The sequence below is a fragment of the Corvus hawaiiensis genome, chromosome 13 (genome assembly GCF_020740725.1).
Source record: "Corvus hawaiiensis isolate bCorHaw1 chromosome 13, bCorHaw1.pri.cur, whole genome shotgun sequence".
Classification (NCBI taxonomy): Eukaryota; Metazoa; Chordata; class Aves; order Passeriformes; family Corvidae; genus Corvus; species Corvus hawaiiensis.
In genome coordinates this window covers 14885930-14911760 of record NC_063225.1, presented here as the reverse complement: position 1 = coordinate 14911760, position 25831 = coordinate 14885930, and the positions used below count along the sequence as shown (strand labels likewise).

The 25831-nt window shown below is 37.2% G+C and overlaps 1 protein-coding gene across 5 annotated transcripts in view; it reads left to right on the top strand.

Moving 5' to 3' along the window:
- The first annotated feature begins 221 nt into the window (after window positions 1-221).
- LRRC49 (leucine rich repeat containing 49) overlaps window positions 222-25831 on the top strand; it is a 42442-nt gene continuing 16832 nt past the window's right edge. The window contains exons 1-9 of one of the 5 annotated variants that reach the window (XM_048318067.1): window positions 222-454; window positions 945-1007; window positions 1579-1666; window positions 4388-4487; window positions 5075-5278; window positions 6621-6687; window positions 10657-10800; window positions 15256-15317; window positions 21072-21219. In XM_048318067.1, the coding sequence (XP_048174024.1) occupies window positions 401-454; window positions 945-1007; window positions 1579-1666; window positions 4388-4487; window positions 5075-5278; window positions 6621-6687; window positions 10657-10800; window positions 15256-15317; window positions 21072-21219 (930 nt within the window). In that variant the 5' untranslated portion in view covers window positions 222-400. Of the gene's footprint in view, window positions 455-944; window positions 1008-1578; window positions 1667-4387; window positions 4488-5074; window positions 5279-6620; window positions 6688-10656; window positions 10801-14470; window positions 14515-15255; window positions 15318-21071; window positions 21220-25831 lie in introns of those variants that run through there. The other 4 variants (XM_048318071.1, XM_048318069.1, XM_048318070.1 and 1 more) reach the window with 4 other exon arrangements.

Here is a 25831-nt window from a genome sequence, read left to right as displayed (position 1 = left end):
ACTGTCCAGCTTCTTGCCCTCACACGGTTTTTCACACACAGCCACCAGCATGTAGAATTCAGAAAAATACAATCGTAATAGTGTCTTTTACCATGGGGCGACGGGGTGGGGATGACACCGGGCACAGCGGGACAACCAACTATCCATCCCTCCATCCATCCGTCCCCTCACGGTTTCCCGCCCCCTCACGGTCTCCCGCCCCTCGGCACCGCCCCAGCCGGCGGGCGGGGCGGAAGCCGCGGTCGCCGCGGTAACAGCGGAGCCATTTCCGAAAGGGCGGTGGCGGCGCGGGCCCGTGGGGTTGTTTGGGGCCGCGGGGCTCTGAGGGGTCGCGGGACTGCGCGGAGCGGAGGAGCTGAGGGGTTGCGCGGAGCCGTGCGCAGCCGAGGGGCAGCGGGCCATGGTGCCCAGCAAGGGCCGCACCGGCCGGGGCCCGCGGGCCGCGCCCGCAGCGGTAGGTGCTGCCGGGGCCGGGGATGCCGGGCGGGTGGCAGCTCCCCCGACATCATTTGTGCTGTGCTGGGCGGTGCATGGATGAGCCGTTTGGCTCAGTGTTCCTGTGAGACGTTTCTGTTTTTTCACATAAATCCAGCTAAAAGACCAGCATGTTTTGCCTTTTGAAAATGCAGGGCATATTTAAATGTAAACACTTGTTTTCTTCATAATGAGAGTTGTATCCCCATGGAAGTCATGCTTTCAGAGTATTTTTAAAACTAAAACCAGTGTGATTTTTTAAAACTAAAATTGAATGTTACTTAGAGCTGTCATGTATTCTTCATAAAATTTTGCAAAATAGTTCCTTTCTTGGCAGATTTTGCTGTTGAAAATAGCTCTATTGTTTAAAAAGCAATTGTATTGATACACAATATCAATATTGCAATCAACTATTGTATTGATATCTTTGAGAAATGTAGCATTTAATTTCATTTTCTTCCAACTTGCAGGTTAATAATTGTGGTCTCCAGCTGGTCATCCAGACCTCATCAATACCAGAAAAAACCAAACCAGTAATTATAATCTTTTCTGGGACAGTTATGTTAATTAATGTAGTGGTATGACAAGGCAAATTGATATGCTTTCAAATAGGAATTACGTTTTCAGTACTCATCTGTTGACTTACCTAATGTATCTGATACTATTTTGTTAATTTATTTCATCCTATTCAAGACATATAAAATAAAACCAGGGGGTTTTGTACTATAGCCTGCCATAAGCTTAACATCTCTCCCTCTCTCTCTCTCTCTTTCTCTCTCTATATATATATGATTTCTTGTTCTTCCATCTGTGCCTCTTTTTCTCCTGTAACTGCAGTATTCCTTACAGGGTGGGGTTTGTTTTTTGTTTATTTAGTCACCTGCATATGAATAGGCTGGTAACTTCCATATTTTCACTTTGGTTTTCAACAGTGAAGCTTTTAGTTGTAGTATCTTAAAGGAATGAATATACCTTTTACTGGAGAAATTATTTCTTTGTAGAAATTCCTGAGAACTGCTATTATTACTAAGGTTGTGTTTGTCTGTGTAAAGACGTTATTTGCCTTTGAAAACTTTAACATTTCTCTATAATGTTGTGTTACAGTTTGAATTCAGAATAAATAAAGAACAGTCATCTTTCCACAATAGACTTCTGCAGCATGATCTGGAAAAAAACTACTCAGGAAGACAAGGTAACATTTGATAGGGTTTGGTTTGTTGGTCTTTTGTATCTCTTTTATTATTTCAAAAGTAAGGAAAGATTGTATCATAGTTAGAAAATATAAGAGTGACATTGTTTCCTACTTGGCTACAGTAATTCAATGTAATTACTGTTGCATCATGTTCTGAACCCACTATATACCACTGCTTGGCTTTTTTCATCCTTATTTTTCCCCCTCATGGAAGAGCATTTTGTTCTTCTGCCTACAAAGCCACAAACTGTCAAGTGCCCTACTGTACATTCCTTCAATATCCACACAGTTCTCTAATGTAACATTTTATTGGATGTTTAATGTTTTAATATATTTAGATAAAATTCATTTCTAATTTAGATCTGTGATATTAAGAGAGAGTTTTTTCTGTTGGGCTTGTGTACTCTTGGTTTTGCAAAGAAAGATATTGGTGATATCGCTGCTAACTGTGGTGAGGACTGGTAGAGACTTGAAACAACATTTCTTTCCATGTTGCTGCTGCTTGCCTGTGATTGGTGTGAGTAGACAATCAATTTAGTTATCATGGCAACTCTTTATCCATTCTGGTAAAAAATGGAGGCCAGCAGCCATTCAGAACGGGTTGATTTTTAGGGATATTTTACCACTGATGGAGTAAGGGTAAGTCTGCAGTTTGGTTTTGTTCCCTGTGTGGGAGACCAAAGAGTATTAAGTCCTTTGGTGCATAATAAGCAGCTCTATCTCCCAGTACCATCTAGTCTGACAGAACTTTCTGGTTTGGAGTTGAAGCAGAGTACAGGTTCTTTATCAGGACTTGGTGAGACTTCTATTCACACACCTACCAAATCCAGATCCCAAAAAAGCAGCCACATTTTTAGTTCACGTGCTTCAGGTAACAGTGGAAACTTCTCATTAGTCTCTCTCTCTCTTTTACTGGGTTTTTTCTAGTGTTTCCTTTGGGTGTTAAGAGAGGTCAGTAGACCATTGTCAGGAAACCACTAGAAATTTTTTCAAAAATATAATACAGGCATTTAATCAGAGGCTTTTTATAAATCTTTCTTTAATGAAAGAGCAGCAATAGGGATCATTTACATATGTCTTTAGGAGGATGACAGTAGAAAAAAAAGTCACTTTACTGCCATCCTGTCGTGTTTCAGACTGATTTTTTGGTTTTTGGTCTTATGTTTATTGGCTTTAAAACGTGAGGCACAACTAAAGTAAAACTTTTGCTACAATGTTGATTGATTTTAGTGGGGTTCTTTTAGTGTCTTTTTTTTTTTAACAGTTTTGATTTTGAAGGACGCATAGAAAGTGTTATTAGAATAACTAGTGATAAAACATTCAAGAGTAGCACTGAAAAGATTCTAAATTGACCGACAAATTGTTTTACTTAAATAGATACTTAAGGGTATATTTCAGACAATAATGAACTTGCTATAGTAGTAAAACAGTTGTCTTGTTTATTAAAGAATTGATGCTTTTACTGGTAACATAGTTGATTTATTTGAAGGAACAGGAAACAAAAGGGCAAGCACATAAAAGTCAAGCTTGTATTTTGTGGTAGTGCATTGTGCATGCACAATGTTCTTTTTTGACCAGTATTTTTCAGTGGATCATATTCCAAATAAGCCAAAGCTCACAGAACACATTTGTTGATTAATTTTGCATGTATTTTTAGACATCCTCCCTTTTTCTTCCTATATTAATGAAATGCTTAAGGATGAGTAGCTTTATAAATATGTTTTAAAGGGCTGCCTGTTTCTTGATAATGGAGTGAACTATAATACCAATGATCACTAGGTATTGCATGCACTTACCTTTGAAAGACTTTGCATTTGTTTGTGGCTCAGTGGGACTGTTTCAATACTTTGGTGTTTTAGTTTCTAGTTCTATCAACATCTATTTGATCTGTGTCTTTAAATTAATCTTACGTTGGGTAATATCGTCTTTAAGTTCAGATACTGAAGTTGTGAAACAATTTTACAATCTTATATTAAAACATCATTGAGTTGATGCCTTAGGTTTTAACTTTTATATTTTTCAAATTCTGTACTGCTTAGCGTGTTACTCTGAAGTTTCTTGTAGCCTGTTAACTTCTGCTCTCTTGTGCTAGGTAGACATAACAAAGCATCTCTGGGCCTGCTCTGCAAGGACCTAGACTGTCCTAGGCCCAAAAAGAATAAACCAAAGAGCCTCTAAGGGGGGTAAGCTGAGGGGAATTACATCATTAAGCTGAAGCTTTAATTGGAGAATTAACCCTGATATGCAAGTGAACCAAACCTATAAAAGTGTGAAGAACTCGTGACCTGTCGTCCATCTTGGGATCCATCTTGGCAGTAGCCTCTGGCTCCCCAGGGAGTACCTTTGAAGGCCTTTCAAATAAACACCTACTTTTATTCCCTTACTCCTGTCTAGTCTCCATTTCTAGGAGGCCTCTTAAGGCATCAGGGTAATTCTAATCAAAATAAAGAAATTTACAAAATATCTGCTTATAACAAATTGTTGAAAAAAATTTCAAAGTAAAGAAATGGGTGTACTTTGGAAAGAGGATGTAGAGGGATATAGTTGTAAACAAATAATATCAGGAAAGAAAATTGATAAATCATAGTACTGAATAGAGGCAAAAAGCACTTTTATACTTTACTTTTTATTAGAAAGAAAATTTCGCTTTTATCACCTGTAGTTCATTAAATGCATCTACAGAGCAGTAGTTCATATATTCTCTGTATGATTTTCCAATAGATAACACGAATTTTGGGAGCAGTTCATCAATAACATTTCCTGTATTGCAACGTACTGCTGAAGAAAAAATACTGAACTCTGATAGACTTAGCCTGGAAAGGTGAGAGGGTGAAGGAGCACACAGACCAGAGCCTGAGCCCCCTGGTCTAAAGTGACCAGTGCCCCACTAATGGCTGCAGTCAGTGGAGGGCTTGGGTTGTTGGGTTTTGTCTGTGTGTGTGTGTGTGTGTTTTTGAGAGAAGAACTGTGTCCCATGGAGAAATTCTGTGTGAGTGTCTTTGTGATGAATATATCCATACAGCAGCCATCTAAGGCAGGCAGATTTCTGATCTGAACAGGCTGTTCCTGTGATAGTTGAAGAAAAACTTAACAAATTGTGAGGCCCCATCTGTTTGAATTTTAGTGTGGTCATAACACAAAACTTCCATGTAGTTTCCATGTAACAAGTAAATCTCTGAGAAAAGACATGTTCAGAAAATTTTGGAAATATTTCTGCTATGTTTTTATGCTAATTTTTTAGTAGGTAGGAGTTACTACTTTATCTACAGAATTTAATTAGCAAACCTAAGTAATGTTACTTTAACCAAGATAATATACTTTTCTCTATTCAGTTAGAGTGGGTGAGCAGAAGGTGGATTACTGATTTGTTACTTACTTGTATGTTCTTTTTTTTCTTTTTTCTTCCAGGCAAAAACTGACAGTGTGCCCAATTATTGATGGGGAAGATCACCTTCGTCTTTTGAATTTCCAGCATAACTTTATAACTCGTATCCAAAATATTTCTAATCTTCACCATCTTGTTTTCTTAGATTTATATGATAATCAGATTGAAGAAATAAGTGGGGTTTCAACTTTGAGATCCCTGAGAGTCCTTCTGTTGGGAAAGAACAGGTAAAAATAATAAAACTAACTAAGGCACTCTACTTCCTATGGTGTAACAACTGTGATTTCCCATTGTTTCTGTTACTTACAGTTTTCAGTTTGTGATGTTGCTGTCATACCAGTGAGACCAGCCCTAAGAGTAGCTAAGTGTCAGGGATCCCACTGAGGAAGTACAGAGATTTTGTGTGTCATGTTCTTCAAAATTTCCTTCCTTAGTAAATTTAAGCAACAGTTCCAAAGTACTTCACATGTTTCCGTCTAATCTTCTATTCTGATTGATTATTAAATATGTGTTCTTAGATTTGTGTGGCTGGTGGTATGTCTTTTCACATCAAATGTAATATTCATTGATTATTTATAACCTATAAAAAGTATTTCTGCGTGATACATTTAGCTGGAAAAAATACCAGACAGATGAGTCATAGATTTTATTGCTTATGTATTGCTTCTAGTCCTGTAGCCTTTAATTTTAATAATGTAGTAATACACGTATCTGTGGAATTGCTCACACATCTAAGGGTTGTGCTCTGACTTCGTTAATTTTCCTTATTTTCTTGTATTAAGTAAAGTGAGAACTGGTGACCAGATTTCAGTTGCGCAGATTATAAAGAATGTACCTCCTAATTCCGCCTGTACTCAAAACCAGCAAGTTTCAATAGTGCAGTATGTTACTAGAGCTAAGAGCTTTTGTATTAAAAAACTCACCTGTAGAAATCAATTTTGTTTATAGTAAATTACTGGGGCATGGGAACTACAGTTTTAAAGCTTTTGAGGAATTATTTTCCTTATCGTAACCCTGCTGAGTGCAGTTTACTTTAGAAGTATGGTGTTGAAGTAGTTAGGACTTGGCCTCCTCATGGGTGAGTGGTTGCATGTCGCACACAGTTGTTAGCAACTTGTTTTCAGCTTGATCTGTATGTGATCTTTGATTACTCTCAAAGCAAATGCTTAATACTCATGTTTAATGTCATCAGCCAGTAGATGATGCTGTTGGGTGTATAATAGCCTAGGTTTGGAATCTGACAAAATATGACAGGACAGAGAAGTTTTAAGACAGTGAAGTTGTTGACTTTGTTTTCTAGTGGAGCAAGTATTCCATTCTTTTATTCTTTCTAGAAGAGCCACATAAATACTGCTGCTGTTGAATTATTGACAGTCAGAAAAGAAGGTGATAGTCTTAAAGGCATACTCATTTATCTGTCCTTTTTTTTTTTTTCCTGGTTCAAAATGTTGTTATTTTTCTGTTACTCTTGGTAGTCAGGAAAAAAGGCTAAACTTTTTACTGGCTGGAAAATGAAAGATACTTTTAATCTAATATTAAAAATAATTTGTCATAATTGGTATCTTGCAGAATAAAGAAGATCTCAAATCTGGAGAACCTAAAAAACCTTGATGTTTTAGATCTTCATGGAAATCAGGTACAGTACAGTAACCTGATTGCTTACATTTCTTGTGTAGACATCGTGTATTTGCTGTATCTTTTACCAAAATATTGTTTCATGAAGGGAACTCGTGGCAAATTTTGCAAATCTTGAGGTCACAGAAATCAGTTTATTAATAAAAGGTGTCATGATGTTTATTTTGAATCTTCGTTCCAGTCTCTTGTACTTTCAGTGTTGTACTTCAGGAAAGTTACAGCAATTAAAATGCTGAGTCAGCTGAGTATAATGGCACTCACACCTACACAATAGTAACCTACCACAAGCAGTTGTGGTGTAGTTAAAGAAATACAGTCTTAGAACAGCTATAAAATTTTTAGGTACAATTGATTGCTGTTTCTACTGTTGGTGGTCTGACAAAACCAGATTCCCTACATATATGTAAAAGAGAAGAAAAAGACAAGTTAGCAGTGTAGGGACTTGTTGATATAAGTGATACAGTAAGTTTGTGGCTGCTTTGAATACCATTAGTTGAACAATGTGCACATTGTACAGTGGCAGAGGCAGTCTAGGACCAGATGATGGCATTGCCCTTAGAGTCTTGGCCATCTCCAAACTTACTTATTCACAAATGTTTGTGTGGTTATAATCCTTTTTGTATTGCTGTTGGAAATTTGGGGGGGGGGGGGGGGTTATGTTTTTGATAAAAATATTTGCAGACTAAAGATGCAGTTGTGGCAGTCAGCACACTTGCACAGCACAAATGAAGGAATCACTAATGGAAATGAAACGCATCTTGCACAATTCTTACAAGTGATTGTGATGTAGATCTGACTCTTTTTTTCTCTTCAAGTGTCGGTATAACTCCCTTTACATTAACTTTACTAGGAGTTTTGGGCATAGGACCCAACTGGTTGTTGATAGATCACCTTCATAATGATAGGCTTACTTTGATCCAGAGAATGTAACAAATTATCCTATTTCAGGAGCTAACATTAAATCTTGGAGTTTAGTAAGTTGTTTTGTTTTTCAAAATGTTTTCATCATACATGTATGTGTGAAGGGCACAAATGTTAGGAAATGGAGTTAATTATTTCCTTTTTTGGTAGGTTTAGTGTATTTTTCATGTAAGGACCAAATAAAGACCATGAACCTATCTTCCATATATAAATTATCTTCCTTTCTAGTTCAAAGATAAGCAAGTTTTCCTGATTAAGTTTTTTTTTCCTGTCTTTGAGGAATTCAAAATTTAAAACACCAATCTGCCATCCATAGTATTAATTATTTTTGAAGGCTTAATGAAGAAATGAAGAAGGGAAGAAATACTGTGTTTGGGATACACCTTCTTAGTGGAAACCTTCTTGTTTTGAAGGCTGGGTTTTGTTGTTGTTTTTTGCTTATATAACGCCGAATAAGGGAGCTCCTTTAACTATTTAAATTTGTGGGATTTTTATTTTTGGCAGTCTTCTAGTCTATCTTAAAAGGTATTTCTTCTACATTGTAAGTTTCTGAAGAACAGATTTCAACAGCAGAATTGGCTCTGAGAATATGTTTTCCCATGTTCAAGAATGTAGCAATTTAAACAGCAGATCAGTGGAATTCGAGCCAGACTTATCTCAGCAGTGTTCAGCAAAAGGACAATAATCATTGAGCATTGTTCATTGTGTACAGTATCTCTTATATGTTACAGTATCTCTTATATATCTTATATGTTACCCTGATGATCACCAAAAAACTAAATTCTGTGTACAAGTTATAGACAAAGCATAAAAAATACACTAGACTAACTATTATTAATGCAGTAATACAGACACATAGTATTGCATCATTCAGGGATGCTACACAAATTTTATTCTAGAAGCTTTAAATATAAAACTTAATTGGAGTATTCCCTGTGTTCCTCTCATTTCTGTGAATCATTTTTTTCCCAGAAGTTCAGGATGTAAGTAAAATTATACCACCTGATTTTTTTTTCATGCATGAACTTTTTTTCAGTCATCTCAGAATTTTTTTTTTAAAGATGCAACTGTCATTTGTGCAATTTAATTATTGATGAGTGATTATTTGGTGCATAACAACCTTTTTCTGAATTCTGTTTTGTAGTGAGATATTCAAAGATACAAGCAAATGAGCAAATAAATAGTATTTTTGTTTAGCATTTACAAGTAGACTTTGACTTGTGTACTAATTTCTTTTTGATACTACCATTGTATTACTTGAAACATCCAAAAAGAAGTGGTAACAGCTTGTATTATTTCTTACCTCACAGTCCATATGAAAAGCTGCTGTACCTTCATGTGTGCATGCATAATTGAAACAGGCAATTCAGTAGAGCTAATCTTAAAGCTTAGCAAAGTGGTAAAGAGTATCTCTATATGTTGCTGATGAAATCATTATCTTTGCAATAGCAGTGAAATACCAGGATTAATATTCTAGACTGTGGCATTCTAGCCTGCAACTCTAGCTGGGCAAACATCAGCGGAGGTCTGTGCTCTTCCTGCTAACCGTCTGCTCTTGGGGTTGCTTTTACAAGTCTCTGTCTAAATATGTTCTTCTCAATAGTGGTATTTTCTGTTCCTCTTGCTGTAATATTTTTGTATAAAATACACATAAATGGATAGTTTAATTAGCAGTTGAATCAAAAGTAGGTTTAAGATGTTATTTAATTTTGGTCTTGCTATCTACTTTCGTATGCTTTTGAATTGAGAAATGGCTGAAATAATTCTTATAGCAGCGTATTCCAGTCACAGACTTACAAGTACACATATATGTATGTATATGTGGAAATTGCCAACAAAATGAGAGGTTCTCAAACTGTTAAAAAATTTCTACCTTACCTCTTCTCCTGTTCCAGGAGCTGCTAGACACTTTCTGCAAACTGGCATGGCCAGACTTGCACTGGTGTAAAGCAGCAGGAAGCTCTGTGTCTGTGGGGAGGTGTGTGACACCAGGTACTGTTTCACTGGTCTGCCCTTGGCACTGTTGGCCTCCCGGAGAAGGGATGGTGTGCGTGGGCACTGGGTGCTAGAGAGGGCTTTCAGTGTACAGCAGATGATCATTCTAACTGACAGGGAATTATACATGTTGGTAGCTCTTTGCACTGCCACACCTTGTGGCTGCTGAAGTATTTTCCACAGGAAAACCTGCTGTCTTCTTTCTGCCACCCAGCATGGGTTTCACTAAGAGTACCATAGGCATGTCCCTTGTGCTGTGGCTGTCCTCCTTCTCCCTGTGTGCAAGTCATGCATAAATGTCTGCATAGGTGCTGGAGGACAGATCCCACACTGCCATGAGAAGGAATTATCTGGTCAGAGAGCCTTGTGTGGATCACTGGGAAATATTAACAGCAGGAAATGAACCCATACTGCATCACCAGAGCAATAATGCTTCTGTAAAATACAATGGTATTTCTAGAAATAAAAACTGAAATTAAGGATCATTAGTTATTATTTCTCTTTTTATGACTTTTTTTTTCTTTGTCATTATCGCCTGAGCCTTTAAAATAGGGTATTAGGTATAAAAAACAAGCATCTGACAGCTGCCTGTTTATCGTAGTTCAGACTTTGCTAGATCCCTCCATTATCTAACCCCAGGAAGATAATTGAGTGTCTTTGCAGACAAATTAAGGCTCAACCATGCACAAAATCCCCCTATTTTGGCATACCACAATACCATCAGTGTTGGCTTGGTTTTATGTGTCTTCGAGGTTGCTGCTATGGAGCAGCACAGCTGAAGGAACCTGATTTCTGATGGGATAGAAGGAAATGTTGACTGAGTTTTACTGCAGGATGGCAAGAAAGATGTGGGTGAATACTTGTTCTGGATCTCTAGCACACTGTAGCTTGTTTTCAGTAATTTGAAATGAGTATCATGTTTTAGAGAAACACAGACACGCTATTGTATGAAGTTGCTAGTTCATGTATGCTTTTAAAATGTGTGCCACATATATATGTACATATTTTATATCCATATGAACCACAGTGTGCATGTTTATCATATCTCTGACAGATTGCTAAAATAGAAAACATCGGTCATTTAAGTGAACTGAGAGTGTTAAACCTTGCCAGAAACCTCCTAACTGTTGTAGAAAACCTGAATGGACTGAATTCACTCACAGAGCTCAACCTCCGTCATAATCAAGTCTCTGCTATAGTAAGGAGCAAAACTCTTGTCCTTCTCTTTTTTATTTTTCATTTCTTTGTTTTTGACAAAATGCACTGTAACTGTAGCTTGTTTAAACCATATCAGTGTTTCAGATTTGTGAGATCTTGTGTTTCCCCATACTGTATTACTTATGTAGTTCTGCTGCAATACTTAATTCTACAACATAAAGGTGAAACGAAAACATTCACTTTTGGTGTTATTTTCTTAGATAATGACTTAGATGACCTTTAAAGGTCCCTTCCAACCCAAACTATGGTGTGATTCTACGATGACTTGTAGTGTTTCAAATCTTGAAAGCTCATGATGTTTCTTTGGGGGGGGGGGGAGATATTCTGAAAAAGCTTTGTAGTTCTAACATGCAAATTTAGATACTCTTCTTCCATACAAGTTCATGTTCTAGAAACAAATCCTCTCAGTTTCTGGAGGTTAGCGAAGCTATCATGATGCCTTTTCCTGGTCTTAAAATCAAGAATCAAACACGGTTAGAAAGGAAAAAGGGGTTTTACTTCAGTATTTATTTTAAGGATCCTTAGGTGCACCACATCCAGGTGGAATGCACACCACAATGCGCACACATGATAGATTGAGTATAGCATTATAGGTCTTACTAATTAGCATATCTATCAAAGATTTCCTAATGAGAGGCTCGAGTGAGCCCTCCTCCCAGAGAAACCTTCCCCCTGGGTGGTCCTATCTTAGTTTACAAAATGTGTTCTGGAGAGAACCTTGGTGTCTGGGGCTTTCTGATCCCTAACAATGAGGCTTCTAAGATGTTTAGTCTCCTCGCTTAACAAAATAAGTCTGAGAATATAGGCTAGAAAACACTGAATACAAAAAGCTATAAAAAGGTATATAAAAGGCGTATAAAGAAAAGGCAAAAAATCATCATGGCATCATCAGACCATCTTAAGTTTCAACTTAAGAATGTTGCTGGGGCAAATGCAGAGAAAACGGGTATTGATCATAAGATTAGAGTTTTCCAATGGAAGCTTTAGCCTAGCATTTTAAGTCTTTGTATTCTAAAAATTAAGCTTTTCACTGTGTGGTTTGAGTTGTAGTTCAGGTATGGCAAGTAGATTATTCGAACAAGAGCTTTTTAAAGTAAAACAGATTTTACTTAGATGGCTACCTTTTTCTGGCCTGCATAATTCTTTTAGTTCTTGGTCTTCTGTTGCTGCTGAGCCTTTCTTTTCTTCAATTTCTGCTATTTGGCAAATAGGAATTGTTTTTACATCTCAAAAATAAGAAATTTCTGCTCACTGCTGATTCTGTCACTGTACCTTCCCCTGCATCCATGATGTTACCTAGAATTCTCTTTGCTTGTAGCCTCTGCCTTTTCAGTCCTCTCAGGTGCAACTTGTACTTCCTGCTTGCTTTCTGCTGTCTCAAGTGAAGAGTCAGCCTGAAATTTAAATAAGTGATTTACAGACTTGGACTCTGTGCTGTATCTCAGTGTTTCAGTGTTTCCTGGAAGACACAGTGTTTCAGAAGATGGTGTTCTCTTCAGGGAAGTACTGTATTTTGCTTGTTGGCCTGTGGGGGTTTTTTAACTGTTGGTGGTGGTGGTATCTTTTTGGGTTTTTACTCTGATTAAATTCTAATGAAATACAGTTTTGTGAGTGTAGATTTTTTTTGTTTGTCATTGAGTGGTAATTTTAGCAAGTACAGTACTAACTCTGTGTTTAAGTCTTGGACACATTACACTCTCTAAAACTCTAAGTAAATATGGCTCCTAAAATAAAGTCTTTTTTCCTATATTAATGATAGGTGTTGTCTTTTTCTGTGTGTACAAAGAAGTGCATGTGGTTTTTTACTTCTATTTGTTTTATTTTTTTAAATGAAAGCTACATTCCTTTTGTATGGAAATTCAGATTCTGCTGCAATAGGAAATTACTGAAAATGCAGAAATATAGAAAGAAATACATCATTCTATGGAAAGAATATCCAAGATAATTTATTTCTGGAGCACTTGAGTAGCTGAGGAAGGGGTGCTATATTTCTTTAAGATGAAGTTTAAGTGCAAATGATTGACTGTGCAGGTGGAGGAGACATTTTAGTCATGATATTGTTATGGTATAGCACTTAGCTGCTAAATATTCACTCCTAAGCTCATGAAAATAATTTGTTTACTGTTCTTTAGTTACTCACTGTGACAACACTCATTGTGAATCAAGCTTTTTAAACTTGATTATTCCTTCAAATGAAAGAATCTAAACTCAATTTTTAAAAGTTTTCTATTCTAAAATAATTTATAAAATTAATCTGATTTAAATAACTTGCATTTTTTTGGTGAACATTCCTTATTTTTCACATACCTCCCTTTCACCTGCCCTAAGTGTATTATTCTTATGTAGGAAAGATGATAATTTCATTTATCAAACAAAATAAGGTTCCATACTGAACTCTCTACCCGTTGCAGTTTACTGTATTGAATAACTAAAGTTATCCAACTGGGTTGCAGTTGGTTTGAGGAATTAAATCTGCAATCATCCTTTACAACTCACTGGCCTTGGACTACCAGTTTAGGGACTGGTTTTTGTCTTTGAGCTTTTCACTACAGACTGAAAATCCTTGAATCAAAAGTAGTTATTTTTGTAAGAATAAACTGTAGATTCAAAGATGTTGGATTTACAGAGGCAGTCCTGAGGCTTGGTTTATAGCAGGAGCATCTTACAGGATTGAAGTGTATTCAGAGAGTCTGACTATTCAGGAGAATAGCAAACAGAATAAATGATTACAAAGAGTCTTGTATGGCATCAAAAGCACAGATCTATATATACTATGAGTTATGAAATATCTACTTATTTTCCATCCAGTTGTGAGTTAAGGTCTCTCTTAGGAAGATGATCTATATCTTTTTTTTGGAAGACTGACCTGCTTGTTTGCTTTGAGGTATTAAAAATTTATAGTTTTGGGTTTTGTCATCTGCAGCTTGATCTCAGACTTGGAGGAGGACTGGTCAAGGTATTCACCATCTTTTCAGGAAAGAACTCCTGCTCTCTGTCCACCTTACTATAAGACTTTGTATTAAGACTGAAGTAGCTGGAGGCTTTTTTTTTTTTTTTTTTTAACAATCCTACCTAGTGTTTCCTGTCACACCTATGAGACTTGCAGCATGTTTTACAGGACAGCAACACATCATGCTAGTTACAGAAATTGGTCTTGAGGGGCAATTACTTTGTATTCCCCAGTGATCAGTTGAAATCATTGCTGCTTAAGCATTACTGTGCACAACCCTTTAATGCCTGTCTTCGTGTGTGTATCCAGCTGTATCATGTGTGCCCACCCTTGGTGTCAGCACCAAGTAGCCTTAGGGACAGAGGCAATATCCCAATATAGCTCTGTTGTGAACTCAATCTTTCCATGGTCTGATCTGGAAGGACTCAGAACAGCTCTGAACTAGGAGTTTTGCAACTGCAGACTTGATCACATAAGCCCTGCTCATCGTATCCAGCAGTGACTCTCAGCAGCTTTGTTAGCTTACATTTAGTGTTTCATTAATAGGAGCTACAGGGTTTGTTTGAGCTGCCTTTGTTTACCTGTTTGGAATGAACTGTTCCGGAATGCTATGTAGACATACCAGAAATCTGATGAAGGGAGGAAGGGTTGTAGGCTAAAATCAAGACACAGAGCTCTGATGCTCTTTTCCTTTTCCCAGGTTTGTGTCCACAGGTTTCAAGTTGGAGTATGGCCCTTGTTAGGGTAAGGAGATGCAGACTTAGACCTGAGGGGTTAGGTGTGCAGTCTGGCTTGTGAATCACTGCAGATTGTGTTGTCTGTCTGGTATGGATTTATATTTTTTAAATAAAGTTTGATCTTACTTGTTATGTTTCATCTTACTAGTATTTGAGCTATTTTCTATGTACAGGTTTTCTGCAAAGGAATTGAGTGACAATATTTATGGTTTCTTATTCTGTAAACTCATACCGTCTTCTAAATGTTAATTGTAAAGGCTGTAAAGGTGACATAGTCCTTCAGATCATTCTCTGACTGGAGAGTCACTGCTGTTTGGCAGTGCTAATTGCACTGCTGTAGTGCACTTCAAAAACCTTATTTCAGCAAGCTGGGGTGGTTTTTTTTTTTTTTTGTTTTTTTGGTTTTTTTGGTTTTTTTTTTTTAGCATGTTTATCCTGCAGCTTGAATGCTGAGACAGCACATTGGCTTATTTCCCAAAAGCCTGTTCAGAAAGCAGCAGCAGCCGTATCCTCCTTTTCTTTAGCATCATTTGCTTTGCAAGTGATGCAGCGTGTTCTGCAGAGTGGGATCTGCACCGAAACACTCCCTTGCAGTCTGCGTTAGGGAGAGATGGGGCTGCACGTTCAACAGAAATCAATGTTGCAGCAAGGTTACAGCATTTAGAAATGAAAGCATTTCATCAGGCCAAGTAAAGGGGCTCAAAAGCCAGTTTCAGCTGCTGAATTTATACCTATCTTTTTCTTCTAGAAAGATGTGGATACTTTGCCCTGTCTCCAGCGTCTCTTCCTCAGCTTCAACAATATATCTAGGTAAGGGGAATAGTAGTTTGTTTCCTGTCAGTAATTTGAAGTATCTTACTGGAGCTGTATTTCATGAAAATTTGAATTCAAACACTGTGAGTACAGATCCTTTTTTCTTCCCTAACATATCAGATAAAAACACAATCAAGCCATTGTGTATTTTCTACTTTAAGCATAAAAATTCTTGAAAATATTTGCATTTAAATGTAGTTGTATTATGAGTATTCTACCAAGAAACATATTTTTAATTAAAGAATCATCATACTGTTTATAGTGGTCAAAATTAAAAGTGATTTTGTAAATATGTTGTTTTGCTGTTAACCTAGTTGTCTGTTAAAGCAGCATTATGCAAGGTACAAATTATATTTAACATTCCATCACTGTATTTCTGGAGTTATGCAAACTGCTGAGTCAGATTCTGCTTACTATGGGTAATTATTTCATGCTTGTATTTTACTTGTCCTTGTGCTAATAAAGTCTGAAAGGTATATTCATGGTTGCCTTTTAGACCAGATGGCAGAAGCAGAATAGCTCAACTCACAAAGCTGGGCTTCTATAGTTTCAAGTAACTAAGAGCATTTTGTTATAAATAGAAATGTTTGTCTTCTGTGCTTTTCACACAAATGCATTTTTCAAGTCTGCCTTTATACTAGTGCCAGTATTTAAAACAAAAGCCAAGTGCCTGCATTATCTTCAATTTGGTATGTCCTTTTTTTAGTCCCTTGATCACCAGCAGCCTTCTTTGTTTAGAATCAAATAATTGAATGTGGGGTAGGGGAAGATGCTTCGTGTTCTAATTACTGCAAATGCCATGCTATTCTTGTGGTATCTGCTTTCTCTGTAAAATGTACTTAGTAGGAGCTTTTATTGTTGTAGCTACTCAAACACTTTATATTGACCTGCATTATGTTTTTTGCAGACAGCTCCAACCTACTTGTCTGTGCTCCTTAGGTTCTTAAAGTAGAAATACAGTACATCTTAAATACTCATGGCTATAAAACATTTAAAAATAATTCAGAGATGAAGTGCAGGAGTTTTTGTTATGTTCTTCCCTTAGTTAATTTGCTAGTCTTTTTATTTTATGTTTTAAATTGGCATAGTGAAGGGAGGGGTTTGCATTTTGCTTCTATTGAATCATTTCCAGAATTGAGATTTGCCTTTTGTTTCTGGCTTTCTAAAAAAAGTCTCAGGTTGGCAGGAGCAAGGAGGGCACTGCAGTAGCTTGGCTCCCTCGCTGTCAGGGAGCATCACTGCAGTCAGGGAAATTGCTGTGTCTTTATATGGACTTGGTGCATTTTGTGTAGCTTTCTGACTGCTTTCTCATATTGTTTTTTACAAATTTGTGTTATTTTTACAGTGTTCAAAGAAGGAAAATGTTTTGGATTTTCTGTGAGGTTTTGATAGATTTCTCAAAGTTTGTGATCAGAACCTTGCTTCTGGGTACTATATCAAGTTTTTTGTCATTTATTCATTGCAGCTTTAGTTGGCCTATTGCTAGATCTAGTCTTAGGTTTCATGTAAGCTACAAATACTTATCTAGAACATATATGGAAATACATAATTAAGCTTTAATTTGCAGTTGGAATAGGTATAAAAAAATCTTAATGTTAAACAAAAGATATTTCTCTTCTATACGTTTTGTATATGCATGTGGGTAGATAGGTGGATGGATTATTTTAACTCTTTCTTTACCAGTCATTATTTTAAAACACACAAATGAAAAATTTCTTTTGATCACATTTAGCTTGGATTTTTTAAAATAATAAGCTTTTACTACATATCGAAGTTCTGAAGGCTAAAGCCCCCTTTAATTCCCAATCTAGAGTTATGTAGTAGATATGTTTTCTACTAGGGAAGTAAATAAATATGCAGGAATATTCTGTGTTCTCATGCTTGGCTTGATACTCCTTGAACTGACTGAAGAAGTTCTATGCAACCATAACACCAATGAACTGCTGTGCTCTATCTGACCATTGCTACGCCCCTTTTAAATAGTTTTGTGTGCTTTTGAGTCACTTACCCAGGTTTACTCTGTGCCATATGATAATTTGAAAATTTTTTCCTAAAACCATCTGTGTCTGTACAACTGAATTTTGGTTGACAAGCAAATTGGTGCACTAATACTCTAATTAATTTATCTGTAGGTGCATAGGAAAAAAACCTGCAAATGGAAACAAACAACAAAAACTGCCAGAACTTGAATATATTTGTTACAATTTCATTGCAATATTTTATTAATGTTCATCTTTAAAAATAGCATTTTTGAGGCAATGCTTCCATGGAAAGATTTTCTTGTTCCTGTCTTTGTGTCAGTGAAAATTCTTGAGTCTTAAATTGACACATACTGACACATTGAATTAATATTTCGGTAGAAGAGTCGGGAATACCATTAAAAATTGTCACTATTTTAGGCATGAGGATCTACCGCAGGTTTAATCACTATGTTCTTTTTACCTCGTGCTTCAGAGGAGGGCTCAGGATGCTGCTGCTTCTCTGCAGAACTTTTAGTAAAAAAGGATGTATTGGTAAGATAATGTAAGCTAAAGCTGAATTTGATGCTGATAGGAAACAAAGGAAGTCCTGTTTCTGGATTCAGCCCAAAAAATCCTAGCAGTTTCACACTGAAGGCGTTCATACCTGATGGCTGAAGGCAATATCTGTGTGTAGAACTGGTTATAAAGAAGTGGGAGAAATCCCATTTTTAATTTGTCACATGGCACAGGGAAGAGATTGCAGTAACATTTGCAAGAAAGATTTGCCACTGAGATTCAGAAAGAAAGTTATTGCTCATATTTGAACATGTGAAACCAGGGAAAACCATTTTTTATTCTTGGAAACATAATACATACTTCCGCTGTTACACTGCTCTCTGGGTCAGCATTATGTTGGCTTTTTCATTTAGTCTAGGCATATGGAATAAGTTGGATACAAACTCATGTAATTCTTGTTCTTCATTTGGTTGCTGAATTGGAAATCTGAGAGAAGCAATGTTTTTAGCTTAATAAAAACAAGAAAGTACCTTTTTTACTCAGCAAGATGAAAATTTATAAATGCATTGTTAAATGCTTGAACAAAAGCAGGTAAAGGGGAATGAAAGGTTGATGGTGGTTACATCTGTTTTCATAGGTAGTTTAGTAGTTAGAAACATGGAAAAACACAAGTTTTCTTCTTTGACTAAGTACTTTTTGAACATACAGTTCCCTCTCAGGTGTTCTTTCAGACTATAGTAAGTATGTTCCCTTCCTTCTCTATTCCAGAGCTTTTCCCCTTTGTGCAACATGCTTTTAAAAATTGATTCAAATGTGTAGAGAATGAACAATTGTCTCCCTAAATAAGCAGGTTATAACAGAAGATAAATGTTCCCGTGTCCTGTGAATGTGTATCACTGGTGCAGGCTGAGCTCCAGAATGCTCTGCTGTTTAGTAATTGCCACATTATGATATGAGGCAGGAGAAGTGGGTTTGTATCCCTTTGGCAGAGGGGAGAACTGGATGCAGGACTTGGAGCATGCACACAAGATGGAAAACTGATCTGTTCTGAAAAGATTTCCAGAAAACACTTTCTGATAATTTAGCCCAAATTTGTGACTTATTTCTGTGTTGCTGAAATTACAATTTAAGCAAAGATAATTTATGTAAGAAGAACAGGAAGGAGAGGTGGTTGTCTCCTGCAGGAGAAGGTCTTTTGGAAAGAGAATCAGGCATTCCACTTGAGAAGATTGACAGAGGCAGGCTGACACAGCATCATCCAGGGCTGCTTTGTATTTCCTGAGCAGGTTAAAGGCTCCTTTGCGGTGAACAGAGGCTGGAGAGAGAGCCTTGAGACAAGGCCTCTGATTCCTGTCGAGTGGTCACCGCTGGGCTCTGTCCCAGCAGTCTGCATGCTGGGAAGCAGACAGAAGCTTGGTTGTAAAGTATGCAATCTGTTTCGGAATGTAGCACATTAAAGCTTTGCTTGGTTTAGGATTGGGATACCAGTGTGACAAGTACAGTATATAAAGTTTTCTACATGGAATTCTAAAGCTCTGGGTTTTTGTATGTGTATATAAAGATGTGAAAACAGTTTTTTGGACTACTGTTTCTTTCTAAAATTGAGCTGCTAATAGGGCAGCTAAAAGCAGGATAAAGCAAGCACATCTGGTTTTAGGTCCAGAATGAATTTTCTGGCATGCTGAAGCAGTGAGAATTTCAAAGCACAGCAGTATGTGTAAGTGGAAGGTATTGAAAACACACCAGCAAGCTTTCAACTTTTCTGTCATTTCCTGAAGAAATTGTTTTTATTAAAAATCTGTAAATCATATGTAATGAAAGAAGTACTATTTGGTTAAATGTTTAGTGGTAAGTATTTGGAATAAATATATTGAATGCTTTTAAATATAATTACACTTAAAATAATTTTGAAGAACAAAAATTTTCATATTTTTCAAGCAAAATATGTTCTAGCTCAATGGAAGTTCAGATTTTGGGGGGTTTGTTCTAACATGTTTGAGCTTGCTTTCCTAACTTCTGCGTCATTTGGGAAGATTATCTTTTATCTTTAGGACATATTGAGTATGTATTTTAAGCAATATGTCATCTTGATCTTCCAAAAATGTGCTTCCATAAGCCGTTTTCCAGAAAGGAAACAGGATCATAAAAAGAAGCAGAGAATAATAATCAAGCTTTAACCACATGTACAAAACAGCCAATTCTTCAGATATGTTGAGAACTTTTACTGTCTTTGTCACAATGTACACATAGCTCATTTTCCATTGGTTTTTAGTTTGTTTTCATGCACTAAGTGCAAAGGCAGTAGTATCTTCCTTTTTACTGTCACTTTTCTGCTGTGCCCTTTGAGTGTACAGTTCAGGAGCTACTTGCATGCTGCACTAGTCTCATGAAAATAGCTGTTGCAGCTTTATTCAATGACAGTCTTTGAAATGAACATCTGTACTGCATATGGTTTCTGATCACTAAGTTCAGTGTATACTTGAGGCAGACTTGACTTTTGAAGGCCTAAGGACATAAGAATAGGTGCACAGTCATACGTTTATACATTGTAAATGTGTTAGGGAGTCCTATTTATTGTCATAACTGTTCAGCTTTATTTTTTTAAAATACAGTTCAATCATTTTCCATTGTTTAAAAATGCTATTTATCTGAGCTGCTTTCTTTTCACGTTTCATTTTCAATGAAAGGAACACTACAGGTTATACATCTCTAAATGCATTTTACACAAGTCAGTTATTTTTTTGTCAGGTAACCAAATCTGGTGTTTCTAAGAAACCAGCAAGTTAGTTTGTAGACTGAACTCAGAGCAATGGACTAACCTGTTTTGAAGATGATATGACGCTTTTGTAGTTGTTTTGCTTCCAATATTAATAATGATGCGAACGCCTATGATCATTCTGTGATATTTGTGGTTGGCTTTTTTTCCTTGTATTTTCCAGGTTTTTCAAGCTGCCTTTGATGGCAAATACACCTTGTATTATATTTTTTGAATATGAATGTCTATGTATCATATATTAGCAGGGGGTTAGATTAAATACTCCCATAGTTCTCCTTATTCTGCATCTCTTTTTACCTGTATGTAAAGGGACTAAAAAGTTTAACAGCAGCAGCTGCTAGCATTTCAGAATACTCGTATTTATCATACACAGTATTGATGGGTGGAAGTGCTTCAGTACACTTAAATATTTATGTTCTGTCTTTAAGAAATAAAATCTTCCATCTCAAAATTATTCCTACTCTATGACATTAAAACTTTAAACTCTTTTGGTTACAGTTTTGAGGATATTCTGTGCCTTGCTGATTCCTCATCTTTGTCAGATATCACCCTTGATGGCAATCCAATAGCTCAGGAGACATGGTACAAACACACTGTTCTCCATCATATGATGCAGCTCCGACAGCTAGATATGAAGAGAATCACAGTAAGAAATTTCTGTTTTCATCAAACTTAATAGATACTTAAAATCAGAAGTAAAATGTAGGGTTTTCTGTGTACATGTGTATATTAAAATATTTTTTCTTAATTTAGTATGGAACTGAATGGTGTATAGACATTACAATTTTTAAAACTTTAACCCTCTTCTTTAGTTCAGTATAAAGTAAGGGTTTTCTTTTTTACTTAATTCAATGTGTTTATTTTGAAGTGCTAAAACTTAAGCAGCAAGTGCTGTATGTTCAGCTGCTGTGACATGAGAGAGCCTGCAAATCTTTTGGTTAAAATTTTCCTAACAGTCTTTGCTGATTTGTTGTATAGCTGAGAAGGAACAGTGTATTTCTTCCAAAGGAATGGTCTGTTTGCCCTAAAATTGCTGTAATTGGTATCTTTTATTTAGGAATTTAATTGGTTTCTTTAATCTGCCTCCCCAGGGAAATCTGGTGATCACACAGTTTGTGTGTGTGTCTGTATTTCTCCCTTTCTAACCTTCTCTCCCTGATCATTTCTGTTTCTGCTGCTCAAGTCCAAGTAACCTTGATATGGGAGAGAGGACTTGCTGACAGCTCAGTCTCCTACAGGGTTCTTGAAAATTCACTCCGGAGGAGGAAGGACAATCACCAGGGTCTTAACCATAATGCCACCTATTTTCTCTTTTAATATAGGAGTAGTCTTGCTAGTTCTGTGCCTACTCAAAAGTGGTATATAAGCATGATTTCTTACCGGAGGAATCTGTCCAGCAGGAAGCAACAGTGTTAGTGTTAACTTTTTTGACCAAATGCTGATACATATACATTCTTTTAAATGCTCATTTGCATTGTACAAAGGCTGTAATGCATTGTAAGTTGTAGCTGATGCTTTGTCATAGAGCCAATTAGGATGAAAAATATAACATGTATGTGGAAAACATTTAATTTTAAAAAGAGAGTGCTTTGGGACATGAGAGTTTTGCTCCTGGTATTGAAAATATTAAATACTTGTTTGTTCACAGATATTCTAAGCATCAGGGTTTTTTATATTTTGTGTCTTTATACTGACTTCCTACTTGCTAATTGCTTTGCTTTTAAAAACTTGTTTTATCAGTATTATTTCAGAAACTTGGGTTACATAAAGAAAGTGTCTCTCCATCTTTACCCTTGTCAAGAGGGGCTAGATGCTGGTAGAAATATCAGTGATGGGAGAAGCTGTAGAAAGAGCTCAAACTCCTCTTTAGACCCAATGGGATCTGTATGGGGGAAAGGCTGTCAGAAATGCACAGCCATGGGAAGAACTTAATCTGCGTTTTCACCTTGTTAAACATCAGAGAATCAACCACAAAGACAAAAAGTCATAGGAAACCAGTTGTGCTGCTCATAAACCTACTTGTAAAAATAATGTGTTTTACACTCTTTATTTGCCTTCTGTTTCTTGAGCCTTTTAACATTTTTCTCCATGTAGAGGGTGCTATATGTTTTCTCTAATAAAAACTGTTACCCAGATAATAGTATGACTTAAGAAACTGGGATTTAAAGAAAAATAACAAGTGTCACGGGATTTGTGGTAAAATTAAAGAGCTGGCAATCCCAAATCCACCTATTCTGCCTAGGACTGTAACATGCTGTTGCCATCAGCTGTAAGAGTAGATCTAACCTGGTGGGGGAGTGGACATGCAGAATTGAGTATGTGATTTGCTGTCTTAATTAGTGTAAGAAACGAAACTAAACTCTTAATTACATTTATAGGATCTTTTCTTCATCAGCCTTAAGAGCATTTAGGGCATTTTGAACTTTAACATTGCTTTATCTTGTAAAAAACTTGAGAGTTGGATTTTTTTCTGACTAGGAATTCTTCACTACAACTTGGTCAGAGCTTTAGTGCTCAAGAACTGAGTTTTATGCAATTGTTAATTCTGCTTTTAACTTTTCTTTTACCAAAAGATATTTTCAAAAATTTGTATGAGACTTGGAAGCTTCATTCGTGTTTGGTTTCAAGAAGACAGACACTCTTTGGTGCCAGGCTTTTTCCATAGGATTCCCTGGAGAAGGGGAACCCTGGGGCAAAAATTTGGTGGTAACTATCTCTGTCATAGGGAACTATTCAGAAACAGAGAGCTGCCATGAAAACCAAAGACACTGTACTTGGAATAAAACATTTGTGCTTTGTAATTGTTCTAATACTGTTTAAGTTGGGACACATGTGCCTTTCTGCAAGGGATTCTATTATGAGAACTCTTACACCCTGACTTGTGTGGAAGCTGATGTTTTCTTAGGCTACCTCATTCCTTTTGAACGTAAGATTCAAGCTCTCAAACCACTGAGGCACGGACCCAGTGGTGGTGAAATCAGTGGAGGTTAAGGACCTGTAATGAGCTTCACTTGTTCATTGTCCAAACAAGATGATTTTCAGGTGAAAACCCAACCACTTTGTGTTGTGTATCTAAAACATCACCTCAACGGAAATCTTTTGCTTTCTTGACCTTTGGTAGCTCAGTCTAAAGGCTTAAAAACTGGGCAGGAGGCTGAATTACCATGGCTGGACAGCCTCCTGTTCGTCACTTGTGTTCCTGTCAGTAACTCACACCTTCACCTCACCTTAGCTGCAAGGTATGGATGAATGGCTCCATGGAATGGGCTTGTGTGGTGCCTTAGAGCAGGCTGAGGTTGCATTTGTGATTATTTACCTTGGTTAACTTGCCATAATGGTTGTTTTTCTGTGCACTGAAGCTTTTTCACCCTGTTTTGTAGTTGGAATTTTTTCAAAAGTGGGCCTGCCCAGTGGTTCTTTCAGTTTAGCTGGGAGCTATTTCTTTACTTCCACTCTTTTGTAATAGTAAGCAGATATTGTTGGGAGATATGTAATAAAATATTTAAATATGATTGAAATGTGTACATATTCCTTACTAAGGAGTTATATAACCAGGAATATTTGCTATCCATCACTTCAAACATACTTCCTCAATTTGCTAAGTGTATATGTATTCCTATATGTGTGTGTAAATACGATATATAGTGCAAATTTTTGTAAAGTTGCCAGATTGAAAGACCAGCTGTGTCTTTTTAGAAGTAAAACTTTGCTTTTCATTGAGGTTTTATATGTTTTAGAAGCCTGAAGTAGGAGAGCTGTGTTTGGTTTTGATTATTTGCTTAGACATTTCATTGCTGATCAGGGAGTAAGTTCTACTGCTTTATCCAGAATAGAATTCATTGTTATATTCCATCACCACCATAAAGTGTTCTGAGGGTTTTTGGGGGGGGAGGGATCCCTAACTATTTTTTCTTTCCACTGGAAAATAAGACACTTAAGTGTGACTTTGTGTGACTTAAATCGTGTCATTTGTTGAAAAAAAAAAAAACTTGTTTGAAGAATAGCAATGCAGTAGTCAGGAGGAATACATGCATTCCTGTGGAAGGTATCTTTTCAGCTTTATACCGGCTAGCGCTTGTATTTCAATGCCTTAGAAAGCCTCGAGCAGCCTTGAGAGGTAGCAAGGGCGATCTAGCACTTTAGTAGCTCTAGAATCGGTACCTGAATCAGCTGCAGAGCAAATACCATCAGCAGAAGCAAAGAGGGAGAAATATAGCTCCCTGCTCGCTCAATTCCCTGCAGTTAGAAGCTTTCAAATGAGACAGACGACCAGAGATGTTCACAGGAGAGTAGCTGAGCTGAGAGAGAGCGTTTGCCTCCCCTCGACCATCTTTATTAGGAGAAGGGGAAAGGGGAGGACTGGGGGCGGACCCGGGGTGAGCGGCCAATCAGACACTGCTGAAGAGTCTGAGTTACATTTGGCTTTGCCCGCGCTTGGAACAAAGGAGCTCAGAGCACATGTCTTTGGGAGGGGGGAGGGGAAGCTCGGAACAGGCAGCAACACATTCCACTGCGGTCTTTTCCGAATCCTCTGAGATTTTGCTGGAGGTTTCCCCTTGGAAGTCTGTCAGTGATCGGCGCTGCTGCAGGAGCGCGCGGGTGGCGGCAGGGGGCGCCATCGGCACGGGAAAGCCCTCACGGAGACCGGCGGGAACAAGCCCCTGGGAAAGCGTCCCCGCCTCGTCCAGCGAGGAACGGCCTAGGGGCGGAACCCAGCTGTGGACAAAACCAGAATAACGAGGGGAAACGAATGATACAGGGAGAGAGCTCCAACTCTTCCGAAATCCTTTCTTAAAGAGAAGGGATTATAGTAAAAATAAATAGTGGAAAGGTTATGTAGGGTTTTGTTTCCTATAACTTTTTTGGTACTCTGGGGGATTTTTTGTGGGTTTCTGGGGAACGTGTTTTCTAAGATTGCTTGCATGTGTTGTGTAAGATTAATCAAGAAATGTACATGGATTTGATTTCCATAAAAAGTAGATCTGAGCCTTGATCTTTATTCAGAGGTTTTTTCTATCACTCTGCCTTTTATAAATACTGAGTAAAACAAGGATGTTGTATTCTATTTTTTGGCTGAGCTAACTTCTTTTAGAAAAGGGTTAGTGTTTTTTGAATGTCTGTAATTACGACAAACTCTTGATCAAGGAAAAAAGTCTTATTCAGTTAATACTCTTGTAGAATGTAATTTGCATTAGTTGATTTTGATCTTTGTGTGATGACTGTGTTGGTAGGGAAGGTGCAGGACTGACTTCAGTGGG